At 45.5% G+C, this 12,689-nt stretch overlaps 1 protein-coding gene across 3 annotated transcripts in view; it reads right to left on the bottom strand.

Moving 5' to 3' along the window:
- The window catches only part of ctnnd2b (catenin (cadherin-associated protein), delta 2b), a 778,554-nt gene extending 767,776 nt beyond the window's left edge, over window positions 1-10,778 (bottom strand). For 2 of the 3 annotated variants that reach the window (XM_078229027.1, XM_078229038.1), the window contains exon 1: window positions 10,644-10,772. In XM_078229027.1, the coding sequence (XP_078085153.1) occupies window positions 10,644-10,772 (129 nt within the window). Of the gene's footprint in view, window positions 1-10,643 lie in introns of all 3 variants that reach the window. The other variant, XM_078229049.1, reaches the window with a different exon arrangement.
- Window positions 10,779-12,689: the final 1,911 nt, after the last annotated feature.

Here is a 12,689-nt window from a genome sequence, read left to right as displayed (position 1 = left end):
GCTTCTACATAATGAGGTGCCCGCAGCTGCATTCAATGCTTCAGCCACTGTCTCACCAGTTTCCCTCGCCCTTATATTGAGGATCTCATTTATTGAACCAATTAATGTTTCTCCTACATGTGGGACTACCTTCAAAAATATATGGGTTACAATTTGCCAGCACTTTGGGATGGGTGGAGAGGCAGGGTTAAATTATAGAATCATAGAGTCATAGAATCCCGAGAGTGCAGAAGGAAGCCATTTGGCCCATCGTGTCTGCACCAATCACAATCCCAACCAGGCCCCATTCCCGTTTCCTGTCATATTTATCCTGCTGATCCCCCTGACACTAGGGTCAATTTAGCATGGCCAATCAACCTAACCCACACATCTTTGGACTGTGGGAGGAAACTGGAGCACCCAAAGGAAACCCACGCAGACACGGGGAGAAAGTACAAACCCACACAGACGGTGACCCGAGGCCGGAATTGAACCTGGGTCCCTGGCGCTGTAAGGCACCACTGTGCCACCACGTGCTGCCCATAAAATGACGAAGGAGAGAGAGGTGTGGAGTGTACATTGCCCTCCCACCAGCCACACAATTTTACCAGCGACGGGGGACAATGGAAGACAGTCCTGCTGACTAGAGAACAATTGAGCTAATTAAATGACCAATCAAGGATCTCTGATTGCCGCCACTGGCAGTTTACTAGGAGTGGGTGGACCCTCTGTTGGATGGGAATGCTGCTACAACTGGACTTGGCGCTGACTGCTAGACTAATCAATGTCTTTCTATTTCAAAGCTAAACATCAAGATCTCTCCCCTTAGCCAACCCCAGGGTATAAGGGTCCGGAAGCGTCTGAATGTCTCAAGACTCAAGTAGACAGTCATGAAAGAATCTCTCTTAGAAAAGTAGCCTGTGTATGGAGAAAACAAACACTCGCTATATTGAAGATTACTGAGCAACCTTCAGCGCTATAGCATACTTCATTGCTCTCCCAGAGGCCCTTGGCACAATGTCTCATCAGCATCAAGATTGTTTCAAAGAAAGCAATGAGATAATCCAGAAACTGCTGCAGGAGTAACATCACATCTATAGACATTAGTATCTACAGATATTAGAAAACAGTATCCCCCCTTTCCTTACCTTTTCTCCCCCTCTTCCTCAATTTTACCTCTCTCCCACCCATCTCCTCCCTCCCCACACATCTTCATCTGTCACAGCTTACCCTCTGATTTCAGCTTCTCTGCCGTTTGGCCATTCACACCTTCTATTCTCTCTATGGACTGCCATTAGTAGCCATTCCCCTTGTTTTTGTGGCGATGATTCATTTTTCATTCCCTCACCCTTACAGTATAAATATCTCCCACTTTCTATGCCTTTTACAAGGATCATCTGGACACGAAACATCAGCTCTTTTCTCTCCTCACAGATACTGCCAGGCCTGTTGAGATTTTCCAGCATTTTCTCTTTTGGTATCACATCCACAGAATTTGCCTCAATGATAAATCATCAGTATCCAAATGCAATGCCAACTGCAGGACTGTCCTCTGCAAGCTCAGAGAGATGCAAGACAGATGGCTGAATGTGAAAGCAGGCAAACCACAGTCATATGCAGACCACAAGGCCAGAAATGATTCTATGATTCTTTGAAATCTGTCAATGGGCCCCAGTTTACCGGTTCATCACTAACCCTTGGTGCCGATGGGTGAACACTGCTCATAGTGAAAGCTCAAACTCCAGAAAGATGGGCAGAGCACTATAATCACACCCTCAATCAGCCTTTATCCATCAATGAAGAAGCAATTAACAGTTTGCCACTGGGCTGCCATCAACTGCTCACTTGATGACCCTTCCCACGCTATTAGAAATCCAACAGCGGAATTCTCCGGCTGAGCTGGTCTAAAAGCTGGAAATTCCCACCCGACTGTCAATGGGCCTTCGCACTGTTCGCAACCCACCCGCTACAATTGCGGTGGCGAGCGTGGTGGGAGAATTCCAGCCCAAGAATGCAGGCAAACTCCTGTTTAGCGGCAAAGCTCTAGGAATGAAATTATCCCAGCTGAGGTCTATAAGGTTTAGGTCAAGAAGCTCACTTAATTTTTTTTGGTCCAGATGGAGAAATGACCCTTCCACCTTTAAGAATACATTTTTCACCTGCAAAGTAGAAAGTAACTCGCTGGTCCTGTGACGACCATGGAGAACCTCATACCTTTCCATCACTTGCAAAATTTTCACCAGAATCCTTTTGGATCACTTAATGAAACAACTCAACCAGGATCTGCTGCCAGAGAGTCAGTGCCAATTCAAGAAAGGTCAAGGAACCACTGATATGGTGTTTGCAGTTAGACAGCTCTGGTAGAAATGCCAAAAATAGAACTTGTATCTTGTTTATTGACCTGACCAGGGCCTTTAGCACAGACAGCCAGGAGGGGCTTTGTAAAGTAATGGAAAGATTATCTGTGCTGAGCAAAATGGTTTGATCGTTCCATGAAGGCATGTTTGTGAGTGTCCTGGGTGACAGTGACACCTTCTGACCCATTCCCAGTCACTGATGGAGTTAAACCAAGCCACGCTAGTGCCAACCCTCTTCAGCATGTTTCTCTCCACCACACTCTCCAATGCCTTCCATGACGGTGATGCTGGCATTGAAATCAGATATCACATGGATGGGAAGGTGCTCGATCTGAGACAACAAAGACCAAGGTCTCCAAGGACATATTTTGTGATTTCCTGTTTGCCGATGACTGTCCACGAGCTGCTAGGTCAGAGCTCGACATGCAAGGCGGGATTTTACGGCCTCATTCGGGCGATTCCGTGGCAGGCGAGGTGGCAGAGTTCCGGCCATAGTGCACCACGTACTAATTCTCCAATGCCTTTGACAACTTTGGCCTTACGATCAGCATGCAGAAAATTAATGCATCAGCCTGTTCCAGGGAAACCCTATCTTGAGCCCAAGGTTTTAGTTCAAGACCAGAACCAGTCAGTAGCGGAAAAGTTCACTTACCTTGGCAGCATACTCTTTCAAGCTGTCTATACTGATGACAAGACACAAGAATTGTCAGAGTGCAGCCTTCAGCAGACTTCAAACATTAGCCTGGGAACAAAGAGAGTAAGCTTGCTCATCAAGCTGAAAGCCAATGATGTGACAGTTCTGCTTTACATAATTGAGACTGTGTAGCAAGCGAGAAGAAGCTCAATTACTTTCACTTCAGCTGTCTTTGGAAGCTTCTGAAGGTGAGACGGCAGGGCAACCTAACTGTGGTGTTCACCTGAGCTGATATGCCAAGCATCCACACCTTTTCGAGATGTCACAACTCAGTTGAGCTGGTCGTGAGGAGTGACTGATGTGAGCAAGTTTTCATGGAGAGCTCGAATCTGGGGTGCACTCTTATAGTGGCCAAAGAAAGCACCCCAAGGATCCTCTGAAGGCTTGATTTTGTTATTATCTTCAAGACCTTGGAGAAGTTCACCCAGGATCGCTGCACATGGCACAATCAAAAATTGCGGTGGCACAGAGGGCGGGACAGTGGCACAGTGGTTAGCACTGCTACCTCACAGCGTCAGGGATCCGGGTTCAATTCCTGACTTGGGTCACTGTCTGTGTGGAGTTTGCACATTCTCCCCGGGGTTTCCTCGGGGGTGCTCCAGTTTTCTTCCACAGTCCAAAGATGTACGGGTTAGGTGGATTGGCCATGCTAAATTGCCCCTTAGTGTCAGGGGGCCTAACTAGGGTAAATGCATGGGATAGGGCCTGGGTGGGATTGTGGTCAGTGCAGACTCGATGGGCCAAATTCTGCATTGTAGAATTCTATGATCCAATGAGGCTATGAGAAATGGTGCCAGCTCCTTCAAAAGCAAACGCTTATCAGAGGCAGAGAGAAAATGCAAGCAGAGGAATTTGTAACCCACCTGGTACAGCAATGTCCTTTAGGGAACAAAATCTGCCATCTTAACTGGTCTGGCCTACCTGTGACTCCAGACCCATAGCAAGGTGTGGTTGACTCTTAACTGCCCTTGAAATGGCCTAGCAAGCCACTCAGTTCAAGGGCAATTAAGCTTGGAAAACAAATACTGGCCTTGCCAGCGATGCCCACATCCCATGAAAGAGGAAATTAGCCTAGTTCCTCTCATTCAAAACATTCGCAGTTCCTGACATATAGGTCTAATTAATGAATATAAAGACAGCAAGGGTGGATTTTTCAGCCCCATCGCGGTTGGGGCCGGGCCAGAAAATACAGCGGGCGGTTCAAAGGTCGGCTCAAAACTGGAAAGTCCCACCAGCAGAAGGGCCCATAAAAATTCCACCTTGTAGCTTTTTAATCATTAGCAGATTGGTGTATAGCTCCAGCCTATAAATAATGGCCACTTGGGTGAAGTCTCGACCAACAAGTATTGATGTTGCCACAGTCCAGCCTGAAGTCAAAATCTCCAGGATCATAGAATTGCTACAGTGCAGAAGGAGAGCATTCAACCATCAGGTCTGCACCAACAACAATCCCACCCAGGTCCCATTCCCGCAACCCCACACACTTACTCTGCTAATCCCCCTGGTGTTAAGGGGCAGTTTAGCATGGCCAATGAACCTAACCCGCACATCCTTTGGACTTTGGGAGGAAACCAAAGCACCCGGAGGAAACCCACGCAGACAAGGGGAGAAGGTGCAAACTCCACACAGGCAGTGATTTGACGCTGGAATTGAACCCGCGTCCCTGGCGCTGTGAAGCCAAGTTCCGCAGACATGAAGACGGCCTAAACCAGGATCTTGGGTTTATGTCACACTATCAGTAACCCCCACAGCTTGCCTCCTGGACTTGCAGAATCTCACTGGCTGTCCTGTCTGGAGACATCTCTTTAACCTGTGCTTAATGCTCCCTCCACTCACATCGTCTGTATCTTTAAGACCTGGTTGGTTGTAGAGATTCGCATTCTAATCAGTATTCTGTAACTTGATTTTGTGTCTCTGTATGCCCTGTTTGAGAGCAGATATCCACTCCATCTGACGAAGGAGCAGCGCTCCGAAAGCTAATGGCATTTGCTACCAAATAAACCTGTTGGACTTTAACCTGGTGTTGTTAAAACTCTTGCTGTGAAGCAGCAGTGCTAACCACTGTGCCACCGACGGAGAGGATGGAAAATGAGAAGAATGGATTGATTTGATTTGTGAAAGGGGAAATGTGACTTTTCCTGACTCGTACATCTTGACTGTGGGCTGCTGAATCTCAGCCACGGAGAGAATAGGCACTGACGAATTGTTCTACCGTGAACACGGCGCATTAGCTTGCAGAATTCTCACACTTCCTTTCCAGTCTCCAGTAATTCTTATATAAATTCACCAAAGCCTATTGTGCAGCCGATGAAATACAGGAGCTGTCAGTACTTGTTCCAATAAACACTCATCCTGTCATTTAATTCAAAAGACCTCCAAACAATGCTGTGAGCAGGCAACAGCCATGGGGCTTTCAGCTATAGCGCTGAGCAAAGTTAACACCGTAGCAGGCAAGGCCGGACAAGAGACACAGCTATAAAACATTGGGAATATTTATTACTAATGCACGCTTGTCAGAACCGCCAGGAGGTTTCTTTCTTTTATAAACTCAGCCACATTCATGTGGGGGAATCAACTGCTGTGAGAACATTAACATTATTCTTCAGATTTACCTGGCTATTGAATGTTTTAATGAATTCATCAGAATGGGCTTTATTTATTGCTGTATTGTAAGATCGTTAATTTCTCACCTCATCCCAATTTATTCCCTATTGAAGGGAGTGAAGGAATTGCAGAAGGTGATTGCCTGCTTTTTGAATACTCTGCAGAGATTGACACTGCCCACCACTTATTAGAAAAGCATTTCACCGGGGGAAAGGGTTTGACTGAAAGACTCTGATTTAGATTATTTCATGACCACAAGTCAATCCAGAGGCCTCACTGAAGTATTTCCAAAATAATGGAGCTAATACAGCAGCCAATTTCTACACAGCAAGGTCTCAAAACCAGCAATGTGATAATGAGGAGATAATCTGCTTTTACAAGGGCTGAATATTGTCCAGGGAAATGGGGTGAATAGTTCCATGGGATCTTTTAATGAGATCTCATCTGACTTCAGATCTCATCCAAAACATAACAAGGTAAAAGGAAGCGGGAGAAGGGAGAAGAGTAAGTGACAGGCGGCACGGTGGCACAGTGGTTAGTACTGCTGCCTCACAGCGCCAGGGACCTGGGTTCTGTTCAGGCCTCGGGGGGACTGTGGAGTTTGCACGTTCTCTCCGTGTCGGTATGGGTTTCCTCTGGGTGCTTCGGTTTCCTCCCACACTCCAAAGATGTGTGGGCCATGTTAAATTGACCCTTAGTATCAGGGGGATCAGCAGGGTAAATTGGGGTTATAGGGCTAGGGCCTGGGTGGGATTGTTATTGGTGCAGGCACGAGTGAGCGTGCAAATTCCACACAGATGGTCACCCGAGGCCGGAATTGAACCCAAGTCCCTGGTGCTAACCATCTCCTCAAGATTAGTGATTACAATATTAGTATGAACAGTAAGGTGACTCGGATGTCCTGCCTCTCAGCGATACGATGCACTTTGCCTGTCTCAGTCAAAGGAGGGGAACCTGCAAGAGTGGGAAACATGGGGCACAGGGTGACAGAATTAGGAGGGAGCTGAAATTTTGGCTGTGTGAGGTGATGCATTTTGGTAAAAGGACAAGAGAAAATAAGGGGTAAAATTCCTAAGGGAGCGCAGGAGCAGAGGGACCTGAGTGTATATGTGCATAAGGCATTAAAGGTGGCAGGGCAGATGGTGAGGGCGATTAATAAACATACAGTATCCCGAGCTTTATTAATAGGAGCATAGAGTACCAAAGCAAGGAGGTTATGCTGAACTGATCCAAGATATTAGGTAGGCCTCAGTTGAAATATTCTGTACAGTTCTGGGTGCCACATTGTAGGAAAGATGTGAACGCATTGGAAAGAGTGCAGAAGAGGTTTACAAGAATGGTCCCGGGGATGAGAAACTTTAGTTATGAAAATGGATTGGAGGGGTTGGGACTGTTCTCCTTGGAGAGAAGAAGGCTGAGAGGATATTTGGCAGGATGTTCAAAATCATGAGGAGGGCTGAACATAGCACACAGGGAGAAACTGTTCCCACTTGTAAAAGGATCGAGAACGAGGGGGCACAGATTTAAAGTGATTCGCAAAAGAAGTAAATGTGGCGTGAGAAAAAAACCTTTTCATATAAATAGTGGTTTGGGTTTGAAATGCACTGCCTGAAAGTGTGGAGGAGGCAGGGTCAATCAATGTACTCAAGAGGGCATTGGATGATTATAACAGTGCAAGAGTACAGGAAAAAGGCAAGGGAATGGCACTAAGTCATGATGCCTAGTCGGAGAGCCGGTGCAGACATAATGGGCCAAATGGCCTCCATCTGTGCCGTAGCAATTCTGTGATTCAATTTCCTGACAGTGGGTTGAGATACAGGAGATTAAGCCAGCAGTGTGTCTGTGACATGTTGGGCCTCACACCATTCTGTGACTGGTTCTCACTTGCAATGCATTTGCAGGCCATGAATACTCATTTGCGTAAAACTTCTTAAAATAATGTCCTACCTTTAAGATAAAGTCCGTGGTGCATTAGCATCTCATGGGATCCAGTTCACATTCGCTTAAAGGTGGTGTGCAACAGTCAGCTTTGTGCAGTTCTGTTTGAGGTCAATGCTTTTCCTTGCTGAGCTCTACAGCACCAGGGACTGGAGCAGAAGGCTGGCAGCTTGCGCCAAGATTTGGGTCCAGCAAGGGTGAAACCAGCGGTGATGGGGCAGGAGGTGGATGGAGGTGGAGAGGAGTCAGGGGCATGGAGGAGTGTAAGAGGGAAGCACCTGGCATCCTGTTTACCTATGCTGGTATCTGTTGTTCTACTTGTATAGTTTCCAAGTAGGTGCCCTTCCTCAAAAGCCCTGCAGTATGTGTAATCTTAAATCCTATTCCTGTGTTGCAATCCATTTTCTCAAAGGAGTCGGCAATTCTTTGACACTCTTTAATTTTAATAGGCTGTTTTTAAAAAAAAATCACAGTGGAGTTTAAAGCACTAAGAATAAAAATGAAATACAGAACACCAATGTAACTTCATCCAGTAATGATTCTGTCACCAGTCATCAACGTGTTGTGCCATTTTTCCTTCTATCCTGAAGTGCTGATGTATTCTGTATACCATCCCTTTAGCCAATCAATAGAACCGTATATTACTGCAGTCTGTCCGTGCTGTCAGTACAGTCACTGTCATTTTACATGCCCTTACCCTCAGAATCCTGCAACTCATCGTTCCAACACAGTGATTATGCAGCAATCCCTTCTAAGTTTCATTGCACTGCGTGCAATAAACCCTCCACTCTAAGCAGCCACGCAGCAATAGACATAGCTGGGTATTATTTCACCAAAAACGCAACTTGGTCATCTTTATCAATGAAGTAACCGGCAATTTTCTTCAGCAGCTAAGACAAAAGGTTTCAGAATGCAAATGCACGTGGCAGAAGGTGAAAAGAAACATCTTCATTTAGTGGGGACCATCAACTCTGCCGTGCAGGGTGCAATGTACAGCAACGGAGGGATAGACTCTGGGAGATAGGTAACACCAACTTATTGGGAAACAAAATCAATGCAACAGAAAACATGCAATCTGATTCAAGATGGTGCCAGAGCAAGGCAACTTCTTGCGAGCCGTTCCCAGCATATCCTCTAATTATAAGACAATAAGACATAGGAGCAGAATTAGGCCACTTGGCCCATCGAGTCTGCTCCGCCATTCAATCATGGCTGATATTTTTATCATCCCCATTCTCCTGCCTTTTCCCCATAACCCCTGACCCCCTTATTAACCAAGAACCTATCTATCTGTCTTAAAGACACTCAATGACCTGGCCTCCACAGCCTTCTACGGCAAAGAGTTCCACAGATTCACCACTCTCTGGCTGAAGAAATTCCTCCTCACCTCTGTTTTAAAGGATCGTCTCGTCAGCCTGAGGTTGTGCCTTCTGATTCTAGTTTTTCCTACTCGTAGAAACATAATTCTGTTACTCTCATTCTATGCTTTTAAAACTTAACTCCCTTAAACTTTCTAACAAAAGTTCTATCTCAATCTCAATCTCTTACAGATTTAGCGATCCTCAGGACCCTGAAGACTTACAAAAACCTGAGATCACATACCAACCAACTCAAAAACAGCTTCTCCCCTGCTGCTGTCAGACCTTTGAATGGGCCTACCATATATTAAGTTAATCTTTCTCTACATCCTAGCTATGACTGTAACACTATATTCTGCACCCTTTCCTTTCCTACTTCCCTATGTACTCTATGAATGGTATGCTTTGTCTACATAGCTCGCAAGAAAAAACACTTTTCACTGTATCCTAATACATGTGACAATAATAAATCAAATCAATGCGCATTCATTAAACCCGAAATCCATAGAAATTTGACAGTGAGGTGTCTGTAAATTCTGGTTTGAAACAAACAGTTGACAAAATTTTAATGATGGCAAAATACAGGACCAATCAATTGACTTTTCCAACAAGCCAATGCTAAAGTACTCACAAAGCAGAAAATAAAAATTGCATTCAGTTAGTTATTTTCAAGAGTAAGAGGGTAGACCCTTTAAATATGCAAAGTGAAGACAAATGTCCAAACACAACTAATAATGAATCGGAAGACTGGTTTTCAAACATTTCATCTTAGTTGAATGTGCACTTTTTCCAAGAACATGCTGTACCGGAAGAATTGGACCGTCTCCAGAGGTTTTATTCACATTGTTTTAAAACTAAAGTAATAATTTAGTATGAAGCACTGCAATGTAAATTTCTCCCTGTTTGGGTTTCAGCAGTTCAAACATACCATCACATTTCCAATGCAAAACTTCAAATTCTAGCAAGCGTTTTTTTACACATTGACACATTTCAAATTGCAGTCAACAATTTTGCCTCTGCCGAAAAGCCTTTAGATACTTTATTTCAGGTTGCCAACTCTGGCTGAATGAGTTCCTGGAGGCACTCTGGCCAGAATTTTACCGGCATGCCTGCCCCGATTCCAGAATCGGGCAGGCGAGGCTCACAGAACAACATTCTCCGTTGGCCTCGGGTGGCATCTTACAAGTGAGGCGGCAAAATTCCAACATCTGTCTCCCACTGCCCCAAATCCCCAAGCTCCGACCATTAGTCACCCAAAAGGTCCATCCCCATGATGCTTCCCCATTTCAATTGTCAGATCTGATTGGCTAATTTTTGACTGAAAGAAACAGCCTCCGCCCACTGCCCCCCCCCCACCCACCCCCCCCCTCCACTCCCCCACCCCAACTCCATTCTTTTGTAACTAATAAACAGAAGTGATCAAAGAAAGTGAAATACAAGAATTAATGCCCCTTTGATATTTCTCCTGATGCAGTGTACTGGAGATAATTTTCCATTCCTGCAGAGGACAGGACAATTCTGGAGTGCTGGCAACTCTTAACTGTACTCAGTGCCAGTGGAATAGATATACTTCACGAGTTTTTGCATCAGAGTTTGTGATTCTCACAGTAGTTTTCTTTTCACCGTCCCTTCACCTGATGAAAAGCACAAACACAGACACAGTTTTGCGCTCAGCATGCTACACATTTAGGAAAGCTGAACATGGGTACCTACCTGTTCTTTGACTGAAGCCAGAATAGCAGAAGTGGTCTCTGGCTCAGAGCCATCTCCATTGGAAGCAGTCAGCATGGGGCTCAGCAAGCTATTTTTTTCAGATACAGATGGCTGGTCTGGAACTGGCATAACTCCTGCATAGGGAATTGCGTGAGGAAGGGAAAAGAAACAAAAATAAATTCACATTAAGATAACAGGCATGTGCCACCATGCGTTACATAGAGTTACATAGGATAGAAACAGAACAAGGTCAGGATTAATGCTCCCCAGAACCCTCCTCCCAGCCAAATGCAGCCCATCATAAAATCCTCATTCTCCCTCATGTCATTATCTAACTTCCCCTTGCTTATTGGGCTCCCTCTCAAATGGTGTACTCCACCCATTAAACCTTTCACAAACTTAAAGATCTCTTTCGGGTCACCCCTTCAGCCTCCTCTTTTCTCGAGAAAACAGCCTCTCAGCTTGTTCAGTTTTTCCTGACAGTTCATAGAATCATAGAATCCCTACAGTGCAGAAGGAGGCCATTCGGCCCATCGAGTCTGCACCGAACACAATCCCACCCAGGGCCTATTCCCGTAACCCCACGTATTTACCCTGCTAATTCCCCTGGCACTAGGGTCAATTTAGCATGGCTAATCAACCTAACCCGCACATCTTTGAACTGTGGGAGGAAACCGGAGCAAGCCAATGCAGACACAGGGAGAATGTGCAAACTCCACAGAGACAGTGACCCGAGGCCGGAATTGAACCCGGGTCCTTGGCGCCGTGAGGCAGCAGTGCTAACTACTGTTGCACCATCTCAGATCTAATCTCATTCTTGTAAATCTTTTTTTGCACCTTCTCCAGTGCCTTTAAATCTCCATTTTTTCTAACATCAACTCACGTCCTGGAATTCAAACTTCTACAAATAGGAATCTTCACTTAAGCTTGACAGTCATTTAAAGATGATTTTAGTCTGTACCAAGTTGAAACCTAATGATTAAAAGATCAGATTTCCGAACTCAGCACTTTGTGCCAAAAGATTAGCAATCTATTAAGTCTGCATGGCAGAGATTAGCGTAATCAGCCCTCAATCAAAATGCTAAGCAGATCTGGGGTTATGTGTTCTACCTCTGACTGAGAGAGACCGATGCCTATGCACATTCCCGGTTGACTGATCAGGAGCGGGACTGACCTTAAATACGAAAGGCTGGGTTGGGACACTTGGGCCAAGATTTTCATCCATGGATCACAGAATCGAGAGAATTCCTGATTCCACAAACCCAACTTCTAAGAATGTCTAACCGAATGTCAGATTTTCATTCTGGGATAGCCAGGTTCCCTGGGCATTGGGCTAGATGACTCTGAACGATTGTGGAGATTGCCGGATAGAGAGGTGGGCTGGGTGGAAGGCTCACTTTAGTTTCCCCCCACACTGTGTCAAAGATTAATTTTAAAGAAACAGAAAAACATAGAACAGCCCTCCAGCCCTCATACCTCCACACACTCCCCACGGCCCATCCATCCCAGGTTATGCAACCTCATGCATAGCTCAAGCGCCCATAGGCCCTCACACCCTTCATGTGAACCTATGCCCCTCTGCTCACCCCGTGGCCCTTGAGAGCCCCCATGCCCACCTCTGCCCTCTGGTCCTTATTACCACTTTGCCAACCTATGGCTCTCTAATTATGCCCCTACATGTACCCCCATAGTACCACATTGCCTCCATGCCAAACTATGGCCTTTCACCCAAACCCCCATGGCTCTTTATAGCCTATGTGCCAACTTAATGTCAATGTATGCTAACCCATTCCCCACACCAATCCTTTTCCCCTATAGTTACCACCCCAACCCATTTAGTATCCACCATAGGCAGACTTCAGAATCCATCCTGAGACTAGTTTACAATAAAGTTCCAAGTGTCTGCTATGATCCTTAGTAAAAAAAACTCTGATCCATATATTGCTTCAAAAACATTATAGCTTACAACAACAAACACTTCAACATTTGCATTATCCTTACAAAAACAAGAATTGTCCCACTCCAAGGAGTCCACATCCACTTGAA

This window comes from Mustelus asterias, chromosome 2, assembly GCF_964213995.1.
Source record: "Mustelus asterias chromosome 2, sMusAst1.hap1.1, whole genome shotgun sequence".
Classification (NCBI taxonomy): domain Eukaryota; kingdom Metazoa; phylum Chordata; class Chondrichthyes; order Carcharhiniformes; family Triakidae; genus Mustelus; species Mustelus asterias.
Note: the sequence above shows the minus strand (reverse complement) of the source record. Positions and strands in the feature narration are given on the sequence as shown.